Genomic DNA, 27,664 nt, shown 5'->3' on the forward strand with positions numbered 1-27,664 from the left:
TGAAAAATTATCAAAGTGGGGGAAGAGGTCAGCTCAAAAAGCTTGAGAACGGCTCAGAGTGCAGGTAGGGGTTTGCTAGGAGCTGTGCACAGTGAGGGGTGTAGCTCAGGGTGCAGGAAGAGGGACAACTAAAGGCTGTGTGTAAGCAGGGGTGTAGATTGGGGGCAGGAAAAGACAGGTTGTGTGCAGGGAAAGGCCTTCCTCGCAGTCGCTGCTCCCTGATGGCTCTGCTGGCCCCAAAGCTGTGTCCCCCCCCCCACCGCTCTTACCAGCTGTGCAAGCAGTCAAAGGGGCTGGGAGCTAAGGAGCAAGAGACAAGCCAGACCAGCAGACGCCCTGCATTGTCTGGCTCTGGCTCCCCGCCTCTGACCAGACCAGGGGCTAGGGTAATTTGGAGGGTGGGGGTGAAATACCTCCCCATGACCCCTGCAACTGTCCCTATGAGCTCAGGGCTTCTTTCTGCCCCACAAAACACTGAGGATCACAGACCATTCTGAAACTGGCTTGCGGCCCTCTACCCACATTCTGTGTCTCATCCCTCCCACTGGTCCTGCTTTATACTAGCTGCTGATTCCTGCAGCACTGAGAGAGGCAGAGATGAGTCCTCAGGAACTGATCTTCCCAGCTAATTACAATGTTTTAAGTAGGTAACATTAAGATTCTCCTCTCTCCCTGCCCCCATCTTTCCTGCCACTACAGAATTTCAGGTCCACTGTGGCACAGAAAAAAAAACCTCTCTCCACTTCCTCCTACGAGAAGTGCTGAATGAAAGTGTATGAAATATGAATATTTAAAGCTATATAAAATTAATTACATATTCAGTTACTGTCTACAAAAGAAAAGAAAATATATAGGGACATTCAACAAAAGCATGGTGGGGTTGGTATTCAGCCCTTAGGGAAGCAAATTTAATTTTTCTATGTATGTATTGCTGCACTAGTTAAATGGTTAACTTGTTTATTGTTCTCTGTTCACCAATATCCAATGACTAAACTGTTTAACTGCTGCAGCAGCACAGGGGAACACTCACATACTATTATGTGTGTGATCAGAACAATAGCACATTTCTCTCTCATATGGAACATGAGGATAATGGACTGATTTCTGGAACTACTGAGCACCCACAGCTTCCAAGAAAGTCAACTGGAAAGGCTCAGCATATCTGAAAGTCAGCCTAACAAACACTCCCTCAATGAATGCAAACACTGGGGACTCTACAGCAACTTCACCATACATATTAACAACAGGTAAACTTTGAAAAAGTTTAATTATAAGAACAAAGTTACCTTCACTAAGCTGATCAATGGAAGTTCAAGTGAGAGGATGCAAAGAGCTATCATTAGGAAAACTATGCAACTCTTGAGATACTGCTTCTACCAGCTGACATAGGAGGAAGGTATGTATAAAAGGTGCATGTAAAATGATGAAGCTGCTAATGTTTCACAATCAGTAGAGGACTGGATGATGTCAGAATTTCAGCAAGACCCTCCAAGTCATCTCTGTTCCCACCAGATAAGGATTTATTCTAACAGGCAGCTTTCAGTAGTGGCAGCAGTTCTCAACAATGGGCTCACATCAAGTAGCTTGCAGAAGGTGCTTCTTTTTAAGAAGAAAACAATGACCACTGTCTTCAAATGACTGCCATTCCCAATAAGAAGGAGTAGAGACTGGGTAGCTGTCTGGGAATTTGACGGGGGGTGGAGGGGCATTGAAGAGCTACTTCTTACATATGATATAAAGTTGAAAGGGGGGTGATTTGAAATACAGGAGAATTTCTAGCTTTTTGCTTTCCCTCTGGATAACTGTGTGTTCAGTTCCAATGAGAGTTTTTGTATTCCCGGGGGGAAAGGGGGGGCTGACTTCCCTCACTGTTTAGATGTTTAAGAATATCGTCTTTCCTGACACCACCATTCCTCTGCTTCCCCACTCATTTTATAGATATGCCATTCTTCAGGATGTTTGTCAGGCACCACATGCGTATCTTGCGCGTGCTCAGCACTCCGTGTCAAAATCTCCCACAGTATGCACACCCATACTGGGAATTAGGAGATCTGCTCTATTCCTGGTTCCACATTCCTGTGTGACTTTGGAGAAGCCACTTAATTTCTCCATACCTCAGTTTCCCTATCTGTAAAATGGAAATACTGCTTTACTGGAGTGGTGAGAGATTTCATTAATATTTGTGTATTTCTTAGATACTCGTGTAACCAACTGACACTATCCTGTAAAATCCTGCACAAATTTTAGATAATTAAGATAGTTCAATAAAGTTTAAATTAAACCTTACTGACTTAGAATTAATACCTATTATTCCTGGGGGAATTCTGCACCAAAAAATTAAAAATTTGTGCACAAATTTTATAATTCTGCAAAATTCTGCATATTTTATTTGCCAAAATAACACTATACAATACACTTGTTTCAATTATTTTTTAATTATTTCAAAATACCTATCAGCAATTATGCCTGTAACAAGAGACACAAAAAAATTCCTTCAGGAGTAGAGAGTTAAGGAAACCCCTATGACAAATCAGATCCCATTTCTCTGCCCCCTCTCCCCAGAGCCCAGTAGTGGGTCCACATGCCCCTTTCCCCAGAGCCCATCTGTGCCCCTCCCAGCCCAGACACTCTCACTCCCTCTCCACCAGAGTCCAGCCCCGGAGCCCGAGCCCGAGCCCAACCCAGACATTCGCACTCTCTCCCTCATGGACCCCAGGGATTCAGAGGAAGAAACAGCTTGATGCTGGGTCCTGAGCTTGTACTGAGTTTCCCGTATGCCAGCGGTTCTCAAACTGTAGGCCAGGACACCAAAGTGAGTTGCAACACTGTTTTAAAGGGTTCTCCAGGGCTGGTGTTAGATTTGCTGGGGCCCAGGGCCAAAGCCCAAGGGCTTCGGCCCTGGGTGGGGGGCTCAGGTTATAGGACCCCCACCTTGGGCTGAAACCCTTGGGTTTTAGCCTCACCGCCCAGGCAGGCTCAGGCTTTACTACACTACCCCAGGAATGGGAACCAATTTTTTTTTTTTTAGTCAGGAGGAAGTCACAGAGCAATGAAGTTTGAGAACCCCTGCTGTATGCCCACGCATGCCCTGAAGGAAGGGGGTGAACTGCAGCTATCAGGAACCCTCCAGCTCCCGCTTCCTCCCTCTAGCAATGTCTATTTGTCAGCTGGGATGTGCCGGGTGCAATGATCCCTAGTGGCAGCCAGAAGCTTTGCAGCCCATTTCGGGGGGAGGAAATTCTGTGCAAAAAATCATGAACTTCTGCACAGAATTCCCCCACAAGTAACTTATTGGTAACATTAAAAATGAAACTGTATGTACTGGCATAGCACTGGACGTACCTTCTATAGTAGAGGGGAGGAATGCTAATGAACTTCCTCCATTATCAGTCTTTGAAATCTCCCTGTAGAGATATTCATAAACTAGTTCAAACTAGATTCTCCAGAGATCAGCAAAGAAAAGATTTTGGAATAAAAAGCCTGAGTTTAGGCTGCCTCAGGGTCTTCTTCCTGATCCTGCAATTGGATAGACCCCATGGTCCCCAGAGACCCCAATCCTTATAGGAAGGATTGAAATGACTTGCTATTGAAGCCTCATAAGACTGTGTGCTTGGGGGAAGGGGAGGGAGATTTGAAGGACTTATCCTGCTAGAATCCATGTTAGAGCTGGGATGAACTCTGGTAAGCTTATTAGCACGCATGTAGGTTCTTTTATTGTTTTAATATGTTTTCTCTGTAATTTTTTTACCCTGCTTGGAAAACTGTGTGGTAACTTATATTTAGGGCTGTTGATAAATCACAGTTAAGTCACACAATTAACTCAAAAAAATTAATTGTGATTAAACTCAGTTTTAACCACACTATTAAATAGAATACCAATTGAATTTATTACCTATTTTGGATATTTTTCTACATTTTCAAATATATTGATTTCAATTACAACGCAGAATACAAAATGTACAGTGCTCACTTTACATCTATTTGATTACAAATATTTGCACTGTAAAAGTGATAAAAAATAGTATTTTTCAATTCACCTCATACAAATACTGGATCCTCTAATTTCTATTTAACTCTTTAAATTGCATTACCTTGCACAAAAGAATGGATTGTTTAAAATTCTATGATTACAGTATACATTTTAAACAGGTTATTAACAGCAGATTTCCAGATACATTAGTAAATTTAAAACTGCAAAAGACTGATCACCACCCTCAAATAAATGTTGTTAACCTCAAGCATTGCTAAAACATGTCCCTAAATTTCCAAGATTTCACCATTAGACCTTTTCAAGGAAGTGCTACTTGTTGATATTGTATTTAAGTATATAAATTCCTTCGTATGTGCAAACATGCAAGTAATTTTGTTATATTTATCTACACCAGTGGCCTCCAAACTTTACAGGGTTGCGCCCTCCCTTACCCCTGTCTGCACCCCACATCCCCACACCAAGCCGGGGCTGGGAGCAGGGCCGCTGCTCAGGGAGGGTGGGGGCATGGACCGGATAAGGAGGCAGAGGCTGGGGCTGCAGCTGAGGGCAGGTCTAGGAATGGAGCCAGTGCCAGGGGCTGAGGCTGAGGGCAGGGCCCAGAACAGAGATATGACCAGGGGCTGAGGCTGGGGGCGGGGCCTGCGGCTGGGGCCAGAGCAGTGCTAGAAGCAGAGGCGGGTTGGATGGGGCTCCTTCCCCACCACCTCTTGTGGGGGCTGGCCCGGTCCCACCACACCCCCCATAACATTCCTCCATGCCCCCCTACGGGGATGCACCCCACAGTTTGGGGACCTCTGATCTGCAAACATGGCCTTTATATGAAGGCAAGAATTCAGCATTTTGTAGTTTCTAAAGCTATTCCAATCCACTTTCTTCTTAGACCAAACTATAATCCTTGAGAAAATTATTGTTTGAAGAGAAGACAATTTAAATAATACACACAAGATTTTGGAACTGCTGAAGTTTGTTTCAAATTTTAGATGTGTTTAGTAGTTTATTGCCAACCATACTGCACACTTCATTTACAATTTTTTGTCTAGACAGTGTTCCGCAATACCATAAGAAGTTGTCAAGGAATAGTCTTTGTGTAGATTTAGACTAGAGGTCCAAGCAGGACCTAAATCTAATAATTTTATTTCCTCTGTATTCACTAAGGCTGTTCATGGTTCTCAAATGCTATTGCATTTTATAGCAGATTTAGCTTCACACTGTTAGCCGTCAAGTTCCAGAACTACCAGTTTTTTAGGTTCCTAAGGCCACGGACAAAGAGTTCAACAACAACAGAGGGTTACCAGGGTTACTATTCAATTGGTACTCACCTATGTAATCAAGCTACCCAACTCGTGCTTTTAATTATAACTGTGAGAGGGAGTGCACACATAGGAGTGACAGTCAGGGAAAGAAGAGGCTGGGCCTGGAGTTAGGCAGTATACATACTACAGCAATCAGGTAACAGCTAAGGGACACAAACTTCAGCCAACCCAGCAGCAACATTCAGGCCTAATTAGTTGGGTCCCCGGGGGAGGGAAATATACTCAATGGGTAAGGCAGCTACAAAGGGCCTGATCCCCAAACATTTTTTCTGCACTCATGTCTCAGCAAGCAAACAGGAGTCCCTGAGCAGCTCCAGCACACCCAGTAATAGTCTGGGGACTGGATCACCTGACTATTCACAAGTCACAGCTTGCTCATTCACTCAATCAGGACGAACAGTAAAGAACAGGGATTCAAAATTTCCATGACACCTCACTGCCTGAGGACTAAGCATAATTGTACTTGGCTATGCAAAAGTTGCTTAGCATCCTTCTGCTTCTGTTCCTTCCCTTCCCTTCCTACTCTTGAAGCAGTGACTCAAATGCTGACTTGATCCTCACTCCCTCCTCCTGCCTCCAACTGCCACCAGAGATAACAGAAGTGGATTCCTTACTTTCTTCTCTCTCCACCCATTTAATTAAAAAATTAAAAAGATTAAAAACAGAAAAGAAAACCAAGCAGAGTCTGGGCCATATTGTTCCTTCTCTTTCTTATTAAACAGAACTTATTAAAGAGAACTTATTCCCTTTCCTCTCCCTCTGCAACACAGAAGGCATGACTGCTTTCTTGTGAAGGTCCTTCCCAACTTAGGATCCTCTGTCACCACAGCTTTTGCAGGCTTTGTGAACTGCTCTGCCCAGGGCTATTAATTAAACCTTGGCCATGGAATCAGTTGCTTCTTCAGTACCTTCTGACATGAAGCATGTTAGGAAAATGGAAAGATGTGCTCTCCACAACAGAGACGCCTTCACTAATTAAACCCACCATACAATTGAGCCCCAGGATATGGCATCCTGCTGCATAGCGCTGCAATTCAAAGACGTGAAATGATGATTTTACATTTCCTTTTCCCAACTGATATGCTGTGAAACACCCCTTGCAGACATTCAGCTTTAGCCTGCCTTACTTTACCACGTCAATATAAGAAATTTTAAAATGTTATGTTTTCAAGCAAGTAGTAAATAACTGTTCTGTTGGAAACAATTTGAGATGATAGTTGTATATATCCTGTTAAAGATATTTTCATTTACTTTAAGAAGGCAAGCATGCTACAGTAGTTTCTTCCCTAAACCACTGCAGCACATATACAAAGAAGGATAAGTGGAAAACAAAATGTGCTGATTTGTATGGGAAGCAGACCACCCATCCCTGGTGTTCATAATACCACCACATCTTGTGAATTAAGCCTCTGAGGTCATTATGCCTTTGAAAACAACTTCCTTTAACTCTACCTAATGGGGGAAAAGGTAGTTAGAACTACTGTTCGATGACAGAGTTTTGTTATACAAAGGATAATTTGCATGCATTTATTATAACCCTGATTACGGAAAACTTCAATTATTTAATACAAGCTTCAGTGTCTCAAAAGAATTCATTTGAGCCCAAGGCTCCCTATGGCAGTACTAAGGGCTTGTGTACACTTAAAATGCTACAGCAGCACAACTGTAACGCTTCAGCATAAACATTACCTATGCCTACAGGAGGGATTCTCCCATTAGGGTAGGTAATCCATCTCCCGTGCGGATGGGACTGGGGTTGGCACCTGTGGCCAGTGCGTGGAGGGAGCCCGGGCCTGGAACTGGGGGCCAGCACCTGCTGCTCTGAAGCTGAAAGCAGGAGCCAGAGGCTGAAGCTCCGCAGCTGGAAGCCAGGGCTGCGTGGCTATAGCCAGAGGGGGGCAATACCTGCTGCCCCGTAGTCAGAGCCTGGGGCCACACAGCCAGATTCCTAAAGTCCTGCTGCTGGAGCCTGCTGCCCAAACCGCTTTCCCAAAGTGGGTCAAGAACTTATCTTGCTCTTGCAGCATTGTGTCCCACTTCTCTCCAGAGACGGTGTAGGGTGGCACATCCAGGAGCAACAAGGAGGAGTGCAAAGGGCTGATGCTTTATCTCCCACCATCACCAGCCAGGAGGCTGCCGTGGCCATATGAAAAGCCTCTGGTGGCTGCATGCAGCCACAGTGGCCATGTTTGAGAACATTGCTCTAGTGGCTGCTGCTCTTCCATTTACTAGAGATTCTCTGAGTCTGTAGACATCACTGCATCAGTTGTACACAGGCCATATTTTCGAGCATTTTGCAACCATGTGGTCTACAAACTTTTTAAATGAAAGCTAGGATTTAGGTTTCATAGTATGACCCTGCAGTTGGCACCAAAGGCAAGGGTCTATTGTAAGTATACCTAACCTGGCCCTGATCCCAAAGGGCACCTAAAGCACAACTGTGAAGAGCAAGTTAGATTTATGCCCCCTTGCACAGAAGATAGTGAAAGATTTTATTCAGACAAATTCTAGGACCCTTTGTGATAACAGGCACTCAAGTATATTTATGGGTTTGTACTATCTGATTCAACTAGGCTGATACACCATTAAATTAATTATTTTTATTTTCAAGGAATACAAAACCATTCTAACATGCTGGTTTTAATAGCTGTGTTAAAAGTAATTCCAACAAACAATGACTGTTTATCGAAATATCTTGTCCAGTAAATTGTAAAAGTAATATTACTAAAAAGGATCTGAATTTAGCGTACAGCGATTTGTTAAGCCAAACAATCTTGTTGGGAGAATGTTTTGGCTCTCAAATCAACCTACGAGAATTATCGTTTCTTTAGGAAATTAACTAAACTATCCTAGCAAAGTTCTTCTCACCCACTTGCCTGAGTCAAGCAATTGTTTTTAAATGGATGAGTAAATTATTATTCCTCCCTCTCTTATCATTATAGACTGGTAGGAGAGTAAAATTTGTACCCAGAATGGTACGTTTTCATGGCACTTCTGCAAGCTGAACTAAAAGAGAAAAACTAACTGATTAACAATACAGTTATTGTAAATCAAATCACCTCTCATATATCTCTAAAACCTGGACTGGTACTAGTCCACGACCAAATACCTCAAATCTCAGAACACTAATATTTTTTCCTACAGCAATTTATTTTCCTGGTGAGCAAATAAATCAGACATCTGTTGGCCAATGACTGATATAAAAGATGAGTCCTTCCAGAAAGGTTAGAGACGGCACTCTAGTAGAAGTCTCAACACCCTTTTTCCTTCTTGGCAATAGACATAACAGAGGAGATTGAGCTGCTCAGCAAGGCATTGCCCAAGGAAATCATTTGTGGAGCTCCCAGACTCAGTTCTCCTCTTATCTTTGACTAGTAGGTCCTTGGTAAAAACCTTGTCAAAGCTGACTAAAGCTCCATGATGTGATCAAGGAAGATTTTTTTTCCAAATACATAGATATGTTAGACATCTTATTACAAAGTACACATATGATTTTATAATACTGTACAAATACTGTAAATGACGTCAGGAATCACTGTTATAAACATGATTTCCTTTTTGTTTGGTTTAGTCAAAAAGTCTCAGAGCAATTAAAAAAATTAACTCATAGTGGCTGAGTGCCATGCAAACTGCATGGATGGACATACACACAGTTTCCTAAAAAATGAAATCCTGTCTGCTTTACATGGACATTAAAGATCACATAGTACATTCCACAGCATTCCCAGAGTCTTGGGCCAAGCTTTCCCTACCACTTCCTGCTGCACTACAGATCAGTTTTCCTCTAACTGTGGCTTTATTTCATTTGTGCTGATGCCATATTGGTGCATCCTCCAAACCTTGACCAATTTACTTACAAGTTATACTCCTTATCCCTATCTATCTAGTCTTCCTAATTCTGGTAATTTCAATGTTGACAACACCAGAGTATGCAAAATTTGGGCTCTGGTATCTCTGCCTCTTCAGTCCTGCACGGTATGTTCTTTTTAAAAAAGAAACTGAAGGAGATGTTACTTCTGTCAAAGACGCCAAAATAGCTGTGTATTCCTGTCCTTTTGATGGCATGATAATTGAAACTAAGGGCAATGATAAAAAATGCTGAAGAACTTAGGAATTTCAGCAAGGCAGAAGAAAATCTAATGGATGAATGTGATATAAGATCAGGCCTCATTCTACACGCAAGTATTCTCATGATTTCAATAGGATTACTCACACGTGTAAATTTAACACATGTAAGGGCTTGTCCGTGTTATAGATTTACGCACCACTGAAGTTGCACTTAATATAGCAATAGCTACTTCAACACAGATCTCCAGGATAGATGTGCTGCTCCAATGTAAAATGGGGCTTGCACCCATTCAATTTACCCATTTCCAACTTGCAGTAGTGCACTGCATCTACCTTGGGGGGTTACAGTGCTATCAGCAACGTAACTATGTTAGTGTAAAAGCAGCAAAGAGTCCTGTGGTACCTTATAGACTAACAGAAGTTTTGGAAGCCGGTATTCACCCACGAAAGCTCATGCTCCAAAACTTCTGTTAGTCTATAAGGTGCCACAGGACTCTTTGCTGCTTTTACAGATCCAGACTAACACGGCTACCCCTCTGATACTATGTTAGTGTAGCTACACTGGTGCAAAAATCTTGGGAGCAGGAACCTGTAAGGTTGTGTCTATACTGCAGCTGTTATGCCTCCCAGCCTGGGTACACAGCATTGCACTAGCTCTGCTCCCCCATGCAAGCTAAAAATGGACATTGGGGCTCAGACTCTCAAGCCCTCCCAACCGGCTCATGTGGCTAGCCTGAGTATCTGCCAGAGCTTCAATGTCCACATTGCTATTTTCTGTGTGCTACCTCCAGGAAAGCTAGCATGAGTCTTTCAATACAGCCAGAAGACTTGTTCCCAGCTGCAATGTAGATATACCCTAAGTGTTTGCAGGATCAAGGCCTTACACCTGTTCTGTTAATTAGCACAACAAACCCTGAAGCCTCAAATTTAACAATATACTTAAGCACATACTTTAGGTTTGGCAAGGGCCTAAGTAGCTTGCTGAATCAGCACTGCAATTTGTAAGCTCTTCACAGCATAAGACATTCTTTACCCTAGGAAAACACTTTAACATATTGTGGGACCTAATGAAAACAAATAACACAGAATCCAGTAAAGAAATTCTGTCCTCAGGCAGAACTCACAAAGAAGCCAACAGGAATTTTCCACTGTAAAATCTGAGTAACAACTGCTGGATTTGGCTTATTGTCTATAAATCACTCTGAAATACTTTGTGAGGAGAAATTCTGCAAGAGATAGAAATGATAAGTATTTCTTTACATTAGGCTGAGGTTTTGGAAAGACATATGGGTGTTTATGTTAATATAATAAACACAGTATCATTACAAAGGCTGAACAAAAACAAAAAAAGCCAAAACAAAAGCTCAAGGCCTTTCTGTGTGTGAGGAACTCATCACATAATATTAGCATTATCATGTTATCATCCAACATAGTCCGGGGACCACATCCAGTGATGACCCGGCCTCATCTGTCTCAAACTGGCCAGGCTGGAGTACCTTGCAGGGATTTATTAATTCAGTGATTTTTACAGTCACACACCGGCTCTGGAGTCTGCAGATGCGCATAGGGGGAAGGAGGTATCTGGGCCAAGTCCCAGGCTGAGTTTAAGGGAGCCCCTGGGGGAAGAGTCCACCACCACCACTGGCTGAAACAACAACAGGGAGATACGGCTGAAGAGAGGGCCGGGGGGGGGGGTTTAAATCGAGATCAGGTGCGGGGAAGAGGCTCCAGGGAAAGAGGGTTGGGGTAATTAAACCGGGGCGGGGTAGGGAAGCACGGGCACCTCTCCCTAGCAGTGGGGCTGCGATGCCCACCCCTCACACACGGAGAAGAAAGGAGACAAAGCAGCCTTCATCCGCCAACCCTCCTCCGCAGGCGGGCCCCCCTGCCCGGGGGCGGCGGGGCCCCTCAGACACGGGTACCTACCGCAACAGGAGAAGACGAGGAACAGGAGCTGCGCCGACCGCCAGCCTGGGGACGCTTTTGTGCTCCAACAAGGGGCCATAACACCGCCACGGGGGGAGGAGCTGTAGCCGCCGAGCCCCGCGCTAGAGCCGCCGCCGCGGGAGGGGCCGGGCGCCCCCTCAGACCGGAGCCCAGCGGAGCTGCCTGTCTCGGGGAGAGCTAGCGGCCCTGGCCTCATCCGTCGGCTCGGGGATCCATGAGACTCCGCCGGCCCCGGCCTCCTTCTCGCGCGCGCCGGCGGGGCTCAGTGCAGCTGCGCAGCGGATGGCCGAGCGCATGGATTTGCTCTCCACGGGCCCCGCACGGGGAGAAGGAGCAGCAGCCCGAGCTCCACCCCCACTGCTGGGCGAGGAGGGGGCGGGGCTTGACGAGGTGGCTGCGCCGCGGCCCGCCCCCGCCTCGGTGAGCCCTTGCTCCCCGCTGGCCCCGGGGCGGGCAGGGCTCATTCTGGCACGAGCCACCCGAGAAACGCAGCTCGTGCTGCATCTCCCTCCCTGCTTGCAGGTGTCAGTCAGCCCCAGGCCACAGCCTCTTGCACTAGTGGCAACTGCACATCTGAGAGAGGCGGGAAAGGCTCCAGTCGCTTGGCCCTTGCAGACGCTGGCCAGGCCACCATGCGGCTTATGGCTTGTCTACACCTGAGTTGTTGCAGCGGCGGCTCAATGTGGGCAATACCTGTGCCAAAAGGAGGGATGTACCCGTCAGCATAGATAAGCCGCCTCCTGAGGCAGTAGCTAGGCCAACAGAAGAATTATCCTGTCAACCTAGGGCTGGCTACAATGGGGGTGAGGTGGGTTTAACTGTCCCTCAGAGGGTGTGGCTTTTTCACAGCCCCCAGCAATGTACAGCAAAAGCTGTATCTGGCACTTTGCCAGCCAGAAAGCTCTATAAATTGGCGTTTCAGATCTTCATTGAAAGTCCAGTTTATATCCGAATGGTGTGGAGCAGGCTCCCTATCTGGCTCCACGTGGGTTGCCGCTAGCTGCAACGTGTCCCTGTTGCTTCTACGCACTGACACCACTCCACCTGCTTGCTTCGCAGCTCCCATTGACCAGAAACCATGGCCAACAAGAACTGTGGAGGCGGTGACTGCAGGAAGAGGCAGCACACCTAGCCACACCTCTGCCTAGGAGAAGCAGGGAAATGTCACCACGTGCGGAGAGCCAACCAAGGTGAATGTTGCCCAGATCTGGCACAGCACACCCCCTCCCGTGCCCCAGCCCTGAGCCCTCTCCTGCACCCAAACTCCCTCCTTAGTAACCAGGATTTTTAACTTATCCAGCACCCTCCATTCCTCCAACATGCTGGATAACAAAGCTTTTACTATGGTTGTATTAACCTAATTTCTTAGTGCAGACCAGGCCTTAATCAACAAATGCACAGCCAATATACATGTTAGGCTTAGGTGACCGTGCACAGGAAAAGCTAGGGCCATCTTACAGAACAAAGTGTTTAAAGTACCTAAGGGTGTATTTTTAACTTTTAATTATCATCTCAATAGATTTCTTTTAAGGTCAGGAAAGCAAGATTCAGGAATATGTTATTCAAAATGCATATGAGTCCAGTACCCTCTCTGCTACTGCCTACCTCAGTCACTGTAGACAACATCACAATCCTGCTTGTCACTCAACCCTGCAAACTTGGGCATCATCTTCAAATCAAACCCCTTTAGTGTTCGTATCCAGGCTACATCAAAATTTTACAGATTCTTTCTGAAGAATTTAACATAAGAACAACCATAGTAGGTCAGACCAAAGGTCCATCTGGCCCAGCGTCCTGTCTTCCAGCAGTGGCCAATGCCAGATGCTTCAGAGGGAATGATCAGAATAGGCAATCAAGTGATCTGTCTCCTGTTGTCCACTCCCAGCTTCTGGCAAACAGATGCTAAGGACACTCAGAGCGTGGGGTTGCATCCCTGACTATCTTGGCTAACAGCCATTGATAGACCTCTCAGTGATATGGCATCATCTCAACATTTCTAAGATACAGCCTTTCCTATCTACCCACACAGAAAACACTCTCATCCAGCCTCTTGTGTCTTGTGTCTCAATTATTGCCACAACTTTTTCTCCGGCTTTGACTGCTGCTGCAAAGATCATTTTCCTAACCTGTTGTGTTCACCATGTCACACCTCTCTCTGCATCTGTCCCCCTTCTCTGTCACATCAAACACAAGCTACTTGTCTTTACTTTCAAGGTCCTTCACACCCTATCACTCCCTGTCTGTCATCTTTCATTCACTATGATGCTATTGACTTGCACCTCTAATCACTCCATGCGCCTCTAAGCCTCCATTACCCAGTTGTTAAATGTTTAAGTAAGCACCCTCCATTCACACTCCCCCATATATATCAACAGAACTAACACATTATCCTCCTGCAAAACTCTCCTTAACACTATTTTTCCATGATGCCTACAAAAAAAACTTAACAATTAGGTCCATTGGAGTGCTGGGACCACAACCTATCATGCTAACCAATATTGTCTCATTGTACTCTCCTATCAAGCTCTCTATCTATCTGTTAAGTATCAGAGGGGTAGCCGTGTTAGTCTGGATCTGTAAAAGCAGCAAAGAATCCTGTGGCACCTTATAGACTAACAGACGTTTTGGAGCATGAGCTTTCGTGGGTGAATACCCACTTCGTCAGATGCATGTATTCACCCACGAAAGCTCATGCTCCAAAATGTCTGTTAGTCTATAAGGTGCCACAGGATTCTTTGCTGCTTTTATCTATCTGTTGTGTCTTGTCTTATGCTCTTTGGGGCAGAGACTGGCTTTTTGTTCTGTTTATGCAGCACCTAGCACAATGGGATCCTAGTCCTTGACTGCGGCTCCTAGGTGCTATGGTAATATAAATAGTAAATAATAAAACAATTATTTAAAAAAAACACACTGATTTTGAGCTTCTAAATCATCTTCTGGGCCAGTTGAACTGATTAGGTCACTTTCTTCTCTGAATGCCTCTACTGGCTCCTCATGTTCTATTGCATCAGATTTAAAATGACAGATTACTTCCATCAAGGTTTTGGATAAATCTGCCTCTTCCCTTGATGAGCTTCATGTGAACCCTATGCCCCCTTGGCTTCATCAATCACCATTTATTAATCGCAGTAGTGCCCATGAGCCCCAGTCATGAACCAAGACCACATTCAGCTAGGTGCACAATACAAAAAGACAATACATGCCCCAAAGATCGTCTCTAAAACAAGAGACAACGAGTGGATACAAAGAGACAGATGAGGAAATACAAGGAAACATTGAAATAATATTGGCCAGTAAAACACCAGCTGCCTAAACATTGCCAAGTTTTTTGTAGGCATCATGACAAAGGAGTCATGGGATGACTGGAAGTGGGAGTCAACATCTCAGTAGTGAATAGCAGGTGATATGTAGGATCGAATAGGCCCTGAAGGGCTCTGAAACTGAAAATAAGAATTTCATCTTTGATGTGATGGAGAAAGGGGAGCCAGTGGAGGAAGGCAAAGAGTGGAGTGGCATGAGCAAAGCAACAAGCTAGGGAAATGATCTTTGAAGCTGTATTTTGAATAGATGTGAGCTGGGCAAGATTGAATTTGTAAAGACCATGAGAAGAGACTGTTATGGGAATTAAGATGGCAAGATAATGAGATGATGATGGCATTTGTCAGACTGTCAGGTAACTGCCTCCATCCCTTCTTCCATGTAGCTCCTTATACACACCAGATACATGATGCTAGAAAAAATTGTATAGTGGGGGTGCTGAGAGCCATTAAACCAAACTGTAAACCTTATATATAATGGATACCAGGAGGTGCAGTAGCACCCCCAACATCCCTATTTCCAGTACCTATGACCATATGTGTTAGTCATAAGATCCTTTAATGCTCTGCCAGCTATGGCTGAGTTTAGCCTAAATAAGGTATTTTACACACACTGTCACCTAGTGGCTGAATAGTATAATACAGTTTAGCATTCTATTACTCCTGAATGGAGAAAAGGGATGGACAACTCTAGCTGTCATAAAAAAAAAAAACAAAACAAAAAAGATTAAATGCCCAGATCACACGTGATTGAGACTGACAGTGGGGAGTTCAGCAGAAACCACTGACAGCTAGTTTTTTCCCTAAGAGAGAAAAATCAACAGAGCAAACTCTACAGATGGTCGATGCAGAACAAGAAGAAAACTCAAGGATTCTGGACTGATAACAGCTAGTTATTGCAACTAATTGACAGCCAGATGACCAAGTTATTACACGGTTACATCATATAGTTAGAAAACCAGTATGATTCAGAGACACTTAACAGAGTGATATGTATGGAACTTCAAAGACAGCATGATAGTGTAAATGGCAGGAAAGTAGAACTTAAAGGGGGAGATGTAATGGAATGCTAAACGGTATTATACTGTTCAGCCACTAGATGGCACTGTGTGTAAAAAGTAGTTTAGTTAAGATAAACCAGGGATCGGCAGCCTTTGGCACACGGCCTGATAGGGAAATCCGATAGGTGGCCGAGATGGTTTCTTTACCTGCAGCGTCTGCAGGTTTGACCAATCGCAGCTCCCACTGGCCACAGTTCACCGTTCCAGGCCAATGGGGGAAGCTGGCCACCACTTCCTGCAGCCCCCATTGGCCTGGAACGGCAAACCGCGTCTAGTGGGAGCTACAATTGGCCAAACCTGCGGACACTGTAGGTAAACAAACCGTTCCAACCTGCTAGCGGATTTCCCTGATGGGCCGATCCCTGAGCTAAACTCAACCATATCTGGCAAAGCATTTTAGGATCTTATGATAAACAAATTGAATAACTTTATGCTGGAGCAGTAATTAACACTATACTACTATTGTGCATTAAAACAGGAAAACATAATTACCCTGAAATGGCTCAGATGCTTTTTCTCAAACCAAACCCAGATTGTCATTGTAGGCAAGCATTCTTCCACCTTCAACTCAACCTGGCCGGTGCTGCTATGGAAGAGTTTCAGCTGGAAACTTCAGACACTGATGATGTCATCACACTATTTTTTCCTTTGATTTTTATTCTGGATATTCTTTCTCTTCTACTGTTGGCTATTGGTTCAACCTTTGCTTGCCCCTTCTTTTGCAATCATTTCATTACAGTTCAGGCTTACTTCACCTATCCTTTATACTCCCCTCCTTCCTTTTATATCTCCCTTTTCTTCCTTTCATTCCATCCCTGTCCACCATATATGTCTGTCTCTTCAATCTCCCCTTTCACTTCCCTCTGTCTTATCCATATAGATTATAAACTCTTCAGCGCAAGGACTGATGCGTATTGTACATTTGTGCAGTGCCTCGCACAGTAATTTTGGGCCCTCTAGACCATAATACAAATAAAGAATAAGAATGTGTGCAACTTAAGGTGTTAACTATGAATGCTAAAGTCCTGTATGATCTGGGTCCCAGCAAACTGAAGAAATAGATCCCTCCCCGTTGTGGCAGTAGAGATTATGAGAGAGATTCATGCTAACAGTCCTTAGATTTAAAAGCCATGGGGCAGAAGGGCAGACAGGCCCTGTGTGCTGGAGTTTATTTTGCCTGTAAGTTCAACAGATCCCAAGTCTGTGGAACACTAATATTTTTAATCTTGTACTTGTGCCCCAAGTTTGTATAATTAAACTCATTTTATATATTTTAAAATCATGAGCAATAGAACATCAGAACTTCAGACATAACATTCCATTCGTTTTATAACACAACACAAACAATGAGCATGGAACCAGGAATATCACCTTTCATCTATTAAACAAATGAGGTGTGTTTAGAAGAAAACGGTTGTTTGCACAGCAGTTGGGAAAAGGAGGTTAATAAGCAAGCTCTTTATTTAGCACCTGAGTCTCCTCTGAGGCAACGTCTACTCTAGTTCTAGAGCACACTCAATAACTGCACCGCAGAACGATGAAAGGCAATAGAAGTTGCTGGCAGAAATGCCTGGAGCAAGGCCACTGTGTTTAAAATATATAGCAATGACATGAGCAGGGTCTGCTTGTGTTCTGCTAAGGTATATATTGGTATTCCCATCCCCTTTTTGAGGGAATTTAGCAGAATGCTCATGCAATCATCAATCTCTCCTACCATAGAGTATTAGTAGTATGGTAGTGCCTAGGGACCAGTCAAGAATGGAGCCCCGCTGTGCTCAGCACTGTATAAACATAGAGCTCTGGGTAGGGGAAAGAGACACAACATACAAGCAAAGTGAACCGAAAGATGTCTGCAACCATTATTAATTTAGCTGCTCTTTTAACTCACTTCCCCACCTGTAAAATTGAGACATTTCCTATCTCCACCCTTTGTCTGCATTGTCTGTTTAGACCAGGGATTGGCAACCTTTGGCACACAGTCTGTCAGGGAAATCCACTGGCAGGCCGGGACGGTTTGTTTACCTGCAGCATCCGCAGGTTTGGCTGATCGCAGTTCCCACTGGCTGTGGATCTCCATTCCAGGCCAATGGGGGCTCTGGGAAGCGGAGCTGGCTGAGAGATGTGCTGGCCACTGCTTCTTGCAGCTCCCATTGGCCTGGAATGGTGAACTGCGGCCAGTGGGAGCTGCCATCGGCCAAACCTGCGGACGCTGCAGCTAAACAAACCGTCCCAGCCCGCCAGCGAATTTCCCTGATGGGCTGCGTGGCAAAGGTTGCCGATCCCTGGTTTAGACTGTAAGCTCATCCAGGCAGGGACTGCCTCTTACATGTATGTACAGTATCATGGCACAACAGGGTCTCTAGACACTTCTTTAATATTACTATTAGTATAATAGGCACAGCAGATGACATTTGGAGCCACATGAATTCTATTCTGACTGCTACATCTAAGGATTCTGTAGTATCTATGATAATCATGGTATCTGTAACATATGCTGCCATGAATCATTGGAAGCTAATCTCTTGGTGATTACATTTTCACCCACTGGAAAGGTTGCACAGGCTTTTGGGTCTCATTAATACATTTACCTGTTGCTGCAAGGGCAACATTCTTTGAGATCCAAGCAATTAGTAATATCCTCAAGAGAAGATCCATTATTTGAAGGGAAAACCTGACTTTGTTCAGCTTTGAACACTATACACTTTGCTTGTATACCTGAAGAATCTACTGCCCAGAGACTCAGCTGCAACTAAGGAACACACAGCACAATTCATGGTGTGTGCACAAAGCAGTTTAAGACACCTTTTGCTGTCATGTGTTCCTGGGGAGTTCCCTGAGTGTAAATTTTACCCATCTGAAGGCTATTCTTATTTGCATCACTTGCCAAGAAGTTATGCTTCTTATTTAGAATGTACGTTCTTTGAGACAGAAACAATATAAATCTGTTCACAGATTATTCTGTCCATGAATGAGGGTAACCATGAAATGAAGAATTCACTACTAATGGTGTTCCAACTGTAGAATAGGCATACACAGGTGGGTGAGGGAGACATACAAGGAACTGGGGAGAAGGGAGGGAAAAGGGACATGCATATAGCAAAGCAGAGAAAAAGGAAAGACAAAAGCACGGGAAGATAATTAGTGCTCACAACAAAAAAACTAAAAAGTTAACAGCACTTTATATAATGTCTTTTTGAACAAATCTGACTAGCTACAGTTGAGGGAGGTACTTATAAAAAGGTAAAATTGGTTTTCTCAAGGATACCCCAAATATGTACACATATTTTTGCTTTTTAGGTATTGCTTTGTTTCTCATGCATAATTATTGAAATTATTACCATTCCAAGCTGCATATTGAAACTGGCAGAATCTTTGATTTTTAGCAATAAAGGCTAAATCAGAAGCATCTTGTTAAAATAAAATAAAATACAATTAGTTCTCTCACATCATCTTCTTTCCAGTCATTAGGGTAGCAATAGTTCTGGCTTAGTCAACTGGCCCCAATGTTCAAGAGCTATATATGCTCTTGTCATAAACAGATAGCTAAGGGTTAATATTCTTTTACCTGTAAAGGGGTAACACCAGTAACCTGAAACACCTGACCAGAGGACCAATCAGGAAACAAGACTTTTTCAAATCTGGGTGGAGGGAAGTTTGTGTGTGAGTTCTTTGTCTTGGGTCTGACCCTCTCGGCTCTGAGAGTGATCTTTCTATCTCCTGGCTTTCTAATCTTCTGTTTCCAAGTTGTAAGTACAAGAATAGTAAGACAATAATAGGTTTATATTGTTTTCTTTTGTATTTACATGTGTGTAGTTGCTGGAATGTGTTAAATTGTATTCTTTTTGGATAAGGCTGTTTATTCATTTTTTTCTTTTAAGCAAATGACCCTGTATTTGTCACCTTAATACAGAGAGACCATTTTTATGTATTTTTTCTTTCTTTTTATATAAAGCTTTCTTTTTAAGAGCTGTTGGAGTTTTTCTTTAGTGGGGACTCCAGGGAATTGAGTCTCCAGCTCACCAGGGAATTGGTGGGAGGAAGAAGTCAGGGGGAAAATCTCTTTGTGTTAGATTTACTAACCTGACTTTGCATACCCTCTGGGTGAGGGGGGAAGTACTTGTGTTTCCAGGACTGGAAACAGGGAGGGTGGAGTCCCTCTGGTTAGATTCACGGAGCTTGCTTCTGTATGTCTCTCCAGGAACCCAGGGAGGGAACACCCGGAGGGGGGAAGGGAAATGGTTTATTCCCCTTTGTTGTGAGACTCAAGGAATCTGAGTCTGGGGGTCCCCCAGGGAAGGTTTTGGGGAGACCACAGTGAGCTAGGCACTGTATAATCCCTGGCTGGTGGCAGCTTTACCAGGTCCAAGCTGGTAACTAAGCTTGGAGGTTTTCATGCTAACACCCATATTTTGGACGCTAAGGTCCAGATCTGGGAAAAATGTTATGACAGCTCTAATTTTATACAAGTAACTAAGTTTTGAAGATAGCCATAGACTGGGTCAGTGAAAAACTAAAAACCTTCATGCTAACATTTACAGCTCTGGCTTGTTGAACACAATTAGTAATATTCATACTCTTTGGCCAGTGTATTTCAACTCACACTGTGCATGCACAAGCTCCAGCCTTAGCATTTGGAAAGGCTAAAAACAAACAAAACAAAACACCCTGAGAGAACTTCTAGGAGTCTATGCAATAGCACTACATTTCCTTTGCAAGTCACCTCTAAACATCTATCTTCTTTTGCAAGGTTAGTGTATTTCCATAACACACAAAATAAAAAATTAAAATCCTAATTTTAAAATTCTTAAAAAATATTAACATTCTTCTTTTCTAGATCTAGCACAAGTTTATGCACTACATTATGGCTTCTGGTTCATGCTGACATTTACTCACAATTGAAGAATCACGTGGTGCACCCTTAAAAAGGGAAATGGACTTGTGGCTCCAGTATGGGATCCCCCACAACTTCAAGGGGAATTCTGGATGAATCAGAAGTCCCAGGAGGGATCAGGTTGTTGCAATGAGCCCTTCCTCACCCTATTGCCCAACCATGTGGGCCATGGTGTAAAGTAATAATTTGGCTCTTAATATGTTAATTGATCTTTGGGGAATAATGACTGAAACAGGTCTGCCACATGATCAGAAGAGAGGAGAAACCCCTATATTAGCCCAAAAGAGAGGATATGTCCATAAAGATGGTATAGCTTTAGCACCCTCTATTTCCATTCTTATCCAGAGAATCTAATCCTACTACTGCCAACACCAACTATTCAGAAATGTGTCACATCTTGAAAAATCATGAGATTGACTTAAAAACCATGAGATTTTTTTTAAAAAAAAAAACATTATGGAGGGGATGTATTTGCCTTTTGGTTTCTTAACTTTTAAGTTATGCTTGCATCATATTTTCAATCTTTTCTCCACAACCATGAAGACAAGAAACTTCCTTTTTTAAAATGAAAGTCAAGATCCACATTGCAATCTCTTGGTATCAGCAACTGGGACTTTAAGAGAAACAAAGATGTGAATTAGTTTATGAAACAGCATTTTCTTTCAATAAAGCTACCTTTATTTGCTGCATATTATGTAACAACTTCTTTCTGTTTGCAAAATCAAATCTATGATGTACAGAAGATATAGAGTAAATGGCATTTCAGTAATATGTACATATTCATAAGATGCAGGCTTATATATTAAAGTACATCATGCTCAATATCATATGGTAATAAAATGTCACTAGGTTAATAGTTTAATATTCTAAGTGTATATTGTGACAAGAGGGCTGTCTTGGAGCAAAGAAAGACACTTTACAAGTTTAATAATCAAAGTAACATAAATGATTGCTTTTATTAGCATTTCACCACCTCTTAATTAAATACAAGAAAATCTATGTGAGTTATAAGATTAAATTTATAACTCTTGCACTATGTGACCTGCACTGGCTGCCTGTTCTTTAAAGAATGTGCTACAATGTTTTTTCACTAGTAGTTAGAACTAACAGGTATGAAGGGCAGCTAGACATCCAGTTCCCATTGACTTTCTCATTTGTAGTTTTGAAAATATTCTCTGTAAGGAATATAGAAGCTGCATACCTGAAGGGGACTCTCTAATCTCTATTTCCCATTATGGCAACTGAAATCAGTGGGTTGGAATTAGTGACCTTTCCAAGATGCAATTTTGAGAGATAGAGCCTGTCCTTCTCTTCCTCTCTATATAGCCAAAAGTACATCAGTGGCTGCCTTTAGGGCTAGGCTCACGACCTTTTTGTTTCCCCTATGTGCTGTGTGGGTTTTGCATTATATTTTCCACTATATTTTATTTTGTTTTTCCCTTCCAGACTTTATTCCTATTCTGTTATGTTGACTATATATTGTAAATGATATTTTAAATCTATTTCTGTTAAGGTACACACAAGTCTTTTGGTGTCTAAGTGAAAAAAGAACAAAGAGATTCAGACAGCAATCTAACTTTAAAATAGCCATTGTGGCTAGCATTCAAAGCTATTGGTCAGATCTTTAGATTGTGGAAAACAGCACAGTTCCACTGAGGTAAATGAAGTTGTACTACTGTGTCAGCTGAGGATCTGGTCCAGCGCTCCCTGAACATACTGTTGGATCAAATTTCTGGTTTTCATTTGAAAAATGTTCCCAAAGATGGTGATTTTATGACTTTCTGTATACCCCCCACCTCAATTTTTTTTCTTGCAAAAATTGAAGATGGATGAAAGTCAAATATATTTATTGAAAAAAGCTGCCTCTAATGTACCTTGGAAACCAAACTACTGATGGCAAGGAGCAGGGAAAGATAAAATAATCAAATTAGTGAAAGAATGATGGAATCTTGAAGGAAAAGTTTCCAATATCCAGAAGAATTTTTAGAAGTGGGCATAGATGCAATCTGAAATTGCAATGAAGATCATAAGACTCATTATGTGTCATCCTTTAATTCTCAATGAGCTGAAGATTTTCTACTGAGACCGCATAATTACATTGCTGGGGGTGTCAGGGACTGCTGGGTAGGGAGCAGATCTCTCTTCTCAGACTTATTGTTTCAATCTGTTAGAAATTCAGGAAAACATTGTGTTGTCTTTCACTCAGTTCAGTTTTTTAAGGGTTTGTTCACAACTATCCAGGCCAAAGATTTAGGAACAGATTATCTCCTGCTGATAAACTGTTCATCATCATCCACGATCTTGTCTCTGATGAGACACGAAAAATGACACAGAACCCAAACTGACTAACTGTGCAGAACAAGTGCTCTTACTTCATCATCCCAATGTACTCTCTTTATTCACCACAGATTCACCACCAGGAAGGACAAAACTGGAGGCAGAGAAGATATTCTATTAATATTATCCAGTCACAGTGAATCCATGAGTCCAGAAGCAAAGCTAACCTGGCCATTTTGCTAATCCATAACTCTCCTAGATATATAAACCTTTCCAGAGAAGCCAGTACAGATTCTGTCTTTCAAGGGATGAAGTTCACAAGACTTGTTGCTCTGGAAGATTTCAATCTCCACAGAGAGAATGACTCTGACAGGATAAACCAAACCTTTTCATCCTAATTCTTCACGTTAGATTTCCCACAAGTCAACTCAGATCCATACACATAGTGGGCTATAGCCTGGACTGAATCCTTTGGTTGGAAGTGTACACAAGAAATGCAAGATCAGCTTCTGTCCTGGTCAAGCTGCTTCCTTCTTTGGGAGGTAATAAAAACTTCCCATTAGAGCAGGACCATAAACCTTCCCCATAGGTGCTATAAGTAGGGATGCTTAGCACACCCGCTATAAACATTGGTCTAGCACCCCCACCTCTTCCAATAATTTGGCTAATTTTTTCAGTCAAGTTAACAAAAAACCCAGCATGACACTCTCCAACCCCACCTGTGTTACCTACAAGCATCCTGGATCTCTCTTAATCAGGCTTTATACAGAGATGGCATTTACTGCTATGAAGGATGACCTCTGGCTTGCCACAGACAAAGGAAGGATATCTATACTCAAACCATTGAGCACCAAATACTACTTTTCTGCTTTCTGTCCAACAGTAGAGGGTCTGCGTGAACACATCACACTGGTGTGCTGCTGTGTGCCATTCTTACCCCTCAGAGTCCGGATAAAGGTCTCTCCCAATAATGAGAGCCCTTCGGGGGATTTCTAACTGCAAGATCTCTCCCTCTGCAACCATCACCTTCCTAAACAGCTACATTCCACCAGAACAACAAATCTGTTGTCCCTTAGGATGAGAGTTTGAAGTGCAAGAGACAAGATGTATCTGGGAGCTGGACCTGAAAAGAAGGATCATTTTGTTTCTAAGGCACTGGACTGGGGCTCAGGTTCTGGTTCTGCCACACATGTTCTCCACAATCTTGAGCAAGTCATATAATCTCTCTGTGCCTCAATTTCCCAGTTGAGGAATGGGGATGATAAATATAGTCAAAGGAAGTATTTCCATTTAAATTGTATGCTATTTGGGGGAGCGTCTGTCTCTTACTAAATGCATGCATAGCACCCAGAACAATAGGGCCCCGGATCTCAGTTGGTGTCTCTAAGTGTACAGACTGCGAGTAACAAGAGTGACTTGGACTGTGGAACTCCCTCCCATGAAAGATAAGTATTACCGTGAAACTGCTGTACCTCCCCACCCTGGTCCAGGGGTTTGTAATCTGCCTTCCTCCATCTCTGCCAAAAAAACCCCAAACCACTCCACAATAGTGGAGAAGGAACATCCAGAAGCACAAACTCATCTAGAGCAAGGATTCAAACACCTTGAACAGTCACTCTATCTCCTGTGCCTTCTGCATGGCAAAACCTAATGAGGGCTGCTGCGCACCATGTTAGATTCACTCTGATGCAGCTTAGTAGTATAGTTAGGAAAAACAAAAACAAAATATCATCCCAGGAGCACGGAAGAGAAGCTATCCCCTGCCACTCTCCTAAAGTACAATTTGTTGCAAGCCAGAAAAGTTTCACAGAACTGCAGTTTCAAGCTCCTTTTTTCCCCCATCTTTTTTTTCTGTAAAAGATCCACACAAATATTAATACTGTAAAACGCCGAATTTGCATTTTAGAACTCTCAGAAGTCATAAAATTCTACAGCTGTAAATGCATGTGCAACCTTAATTCTGCCCCCTTGTCTGTTTGCATTATGACAGTCATTAAATAGTATCCCTCAAATAATACAATATGACTTATTCTCATAGAGATTTTTCTAGACAAGGAGTAGACAATATTCCCAGAGCCAAGTGTTTTTAGAACTGGTTGCTGATCTGTCCAAAAGAGTTTGTTTGGAAGCTATATGTCTGGCCTAGGAGAGCTGCTGAGAGATCCTGGTGATTAAGTAATGAAGACCATGTCAAAACATCTGGTGATAAATAGCAGGTAAGGGAATATACGGAGAAATAGAGTATATACGGATGAGCAGGTCTGGATGATATGCATCCCAAGTTTTAAGTGAATTAGCTAATAAAATTACTGAATAATGAGTAATTATATTTCATAAGTTATGGAGAGCCAGAGACATACTTGTGGAGTTGAGAAAGTAAATAAGGTATTGATCTTTTTTTATAAAGAAAAAAACACTAGCAACTACTAACTGGAGACTATAACTTGAATCCCTAGTAAACCGAGTTAATGTAATAAATACAAAAATGTATATGCAGAAAGATTAAAGAATGTAACCACAAGTCTATCTTCATTATTTCTAGGTCATCGGGTCACCTTGATATTTAAATGCAGATTTTGCGGAACGGATTGTAGGATGTGACTATAAAAACTCATGGGTCTGCAATCCTTGCTAGAAACTGTGAATGTTAATTAGTGGGAATAAAAGCACTGAAGTATAAAAGAATCCTACAATGCCATAATCAGCCAAATATTGTTAGAAACAAGACACCATCAGTGAACAGCAAATTGCAAAGTAAAATAATTACTAGATAATCTAATTGATTTACTATAACAATTCTTTAACAAATTTGCTACCTCTCCTCACAGATGGAAAATAAGAAACAACATTTAAATAATCAAATCATACAAAGATGGAAGAGTCAGTTTCTTTATTAAGTCCAGTATAGACTTAGGTGAATGAAACATCTGAATTGTATCTCTTTGTAATGAGCCTTCATTTAAATTAATCCTTAGAGACCATTCTGCTAGTTCTCTAGAGCCCCAAAACGAGAGATTAGTCATCCTGTGTTTTGTAAATTTGAATGCGCTGATAATGGATCTTCTGTATCGTTCCTTCAAATGGTATTTTTCATTGATCTGAATAAAAACAGAGCAGATGTGGGGTTTTTTAATCCCCACCTCCCATCCAACACACTGGATAACATTGTACAAAGGAATTCAATAGAACAAACAATCAACAAGGTTAGTTCTTAATGTAAGGAAATTGTTGTGTCACGCGTTTTAGTTGTTAGAACTACTACAAAATTCTCTCCCTGAAGGAAGAACAAGTTCTGTATTATTTAAGTGCCAAGATCATTCTTGGTACTTCTCAAAATCCAGAGGAAGACATGGTCCCTGTCCAGCGAGTTTTCAATCTAAAAGGAGAAACAAAGCAGTTGGCAGGATTTTTTGTTCTTTTAAATACAATTAAAACAATCACTGGAGTCTAGGATTTGGGACCCATGAGGGGGGCAGGGTCCCTGAGGCCAGGCTTTGACATTTACACTGCAATTGAATACACAGCCCAAGCCCTACAAGTCCAAGTCAGCTGACACAGCTCAGCTGCAGGTGTTTTTTTACAATGTAAACATACCCGTGGTTTTTCCTCCTACATTAAAATAAGAAATAACTGTAGTAACCCAGGTATGACTCACACTGTGGTAACTATTGTTAAATGTTGACATTTTAGTGATGACCCAAGAGATGTCTGTCTGTCATTGGACCTCTGTCCAACCTCGGTCTGTCTGTCATTGGACCTCTACCTTTTGATACATGCACTAGATGACTCTGGGCTCTGAAGTAAACATCTTGAGTTATTACCTCATTTATCGCTCCAAAAGCAAAATTACATATGCCTGTTATAAATAGTAGTAGGTTAAATTCTCTCAAAATTATGTTCAAGCACAGAAACATCTATTTACCTTTTCCTTCTGAATCAAATTTACTTTTATTTCCCCATTTTTCTATGAAATCGTGTCTCTTCACATCTCTAAATGGTCTCCATACTTCATGGGAAAGTCCAGATTCTGTTCCCAACATTGTGATTCAGGCTTTTTCTTATTTATAAATTCACATTTGAGCTTCCTTCATGTTTGGAGAGGTTATAGTTATTTGAGCAGAAGTTTCATAGAATATCATGGTTTGAAGGTCATCTAGTCCAATCGCCTGCTCAAAGGGAGACCATTCCCCACATTTTTGCCCCAGATCCCTAAATGGCCCCCTCAAGGATTGAACTCACAACCCTGGTTGTAGTAAGACAATGTGCAAACCACTGAACTATTCCTCACCCCAAGTAATATGAACACAAGACAAATACAGTCCACCAGTATTCATACTCCACTACAAATGCATCAGGTAGAATTAAAATTGGACAGAAGGTCATGACCCATCATACGCAGTATTTCTGATTTTTCTAATTTTTAAAGTTGCGTACTTGGCAGATAATGTAAAACTTCTAAACTAAAGTGTGAAAAAGATGAGGCTATATAGCTGAAATAGTGGTTTAGAAGAATGATCCTTCTTCAGGCTATTGTGCCAGAAGGTGTTAATGGCATCCATCAATCACAGACCTGGGTAAAGTCAACGGGTGTACTAAGCACACTTCAGGCTAAATGAAAAAGCAATTAAAATCCCCTTTGTGTAGTGATAGCTGAAACAACAGCTGCCCAAGGCACTGGCCAGCATAGCAAGGTCTGATGGATGCTAAATCTGGAGACTGATTGCAAACATAGGGGCTGGAGCAACAATTAGTTTCAGCTATGTGTGTTTTTGTGTGTCAGAGCCAGAAAGCTAGCAGAC

At 42.5% G+C, this 27,664-nt stretch overlaps 1 protein-coding gene across 2 annotated transcripts in view; it reads right to left on the reverse strand.

Moving 5' to 3' along the window:
• The window catches only part of LRP12 (LDL receptor related protein 12), a 77,761-nt gene extending 66,140 nt beyond the window's left edge, over positions 1-11,621 (reverse strand). For both annotated transcript variants that reach the window (XM_050940722.1, XM_050940721.1), the window contains exon 1: positions 11,299-11,621. In XM_050940722.1, the coding sequence (XP_050796679.1) occupies positions 11,299-11,515 (217 nt within the window). In that variant the 5' untranslated portion in view covers positions 11,516-11,621. The remainder of the gene's footprint in view (positions 1-11,298) is intronic.
• Positions 11,622-27,664: the final 16,043 nt, after the last annotated feature.

This window comes from Gopherus flavomarginatus, chromosome 2 (genome assembly GCF_025201925.1).
Source record: "Gopherus flavomarginatus isolate rGopFla2 chromosome 2, rGopFla2.mat.asm, whole genome shotgun sequence".
Lineage (NCBI taxonomy): Eukaryota > Metazoa > Chordata > Testudines > Testudinidae > Gopherus > Gopherus flavomarginatus.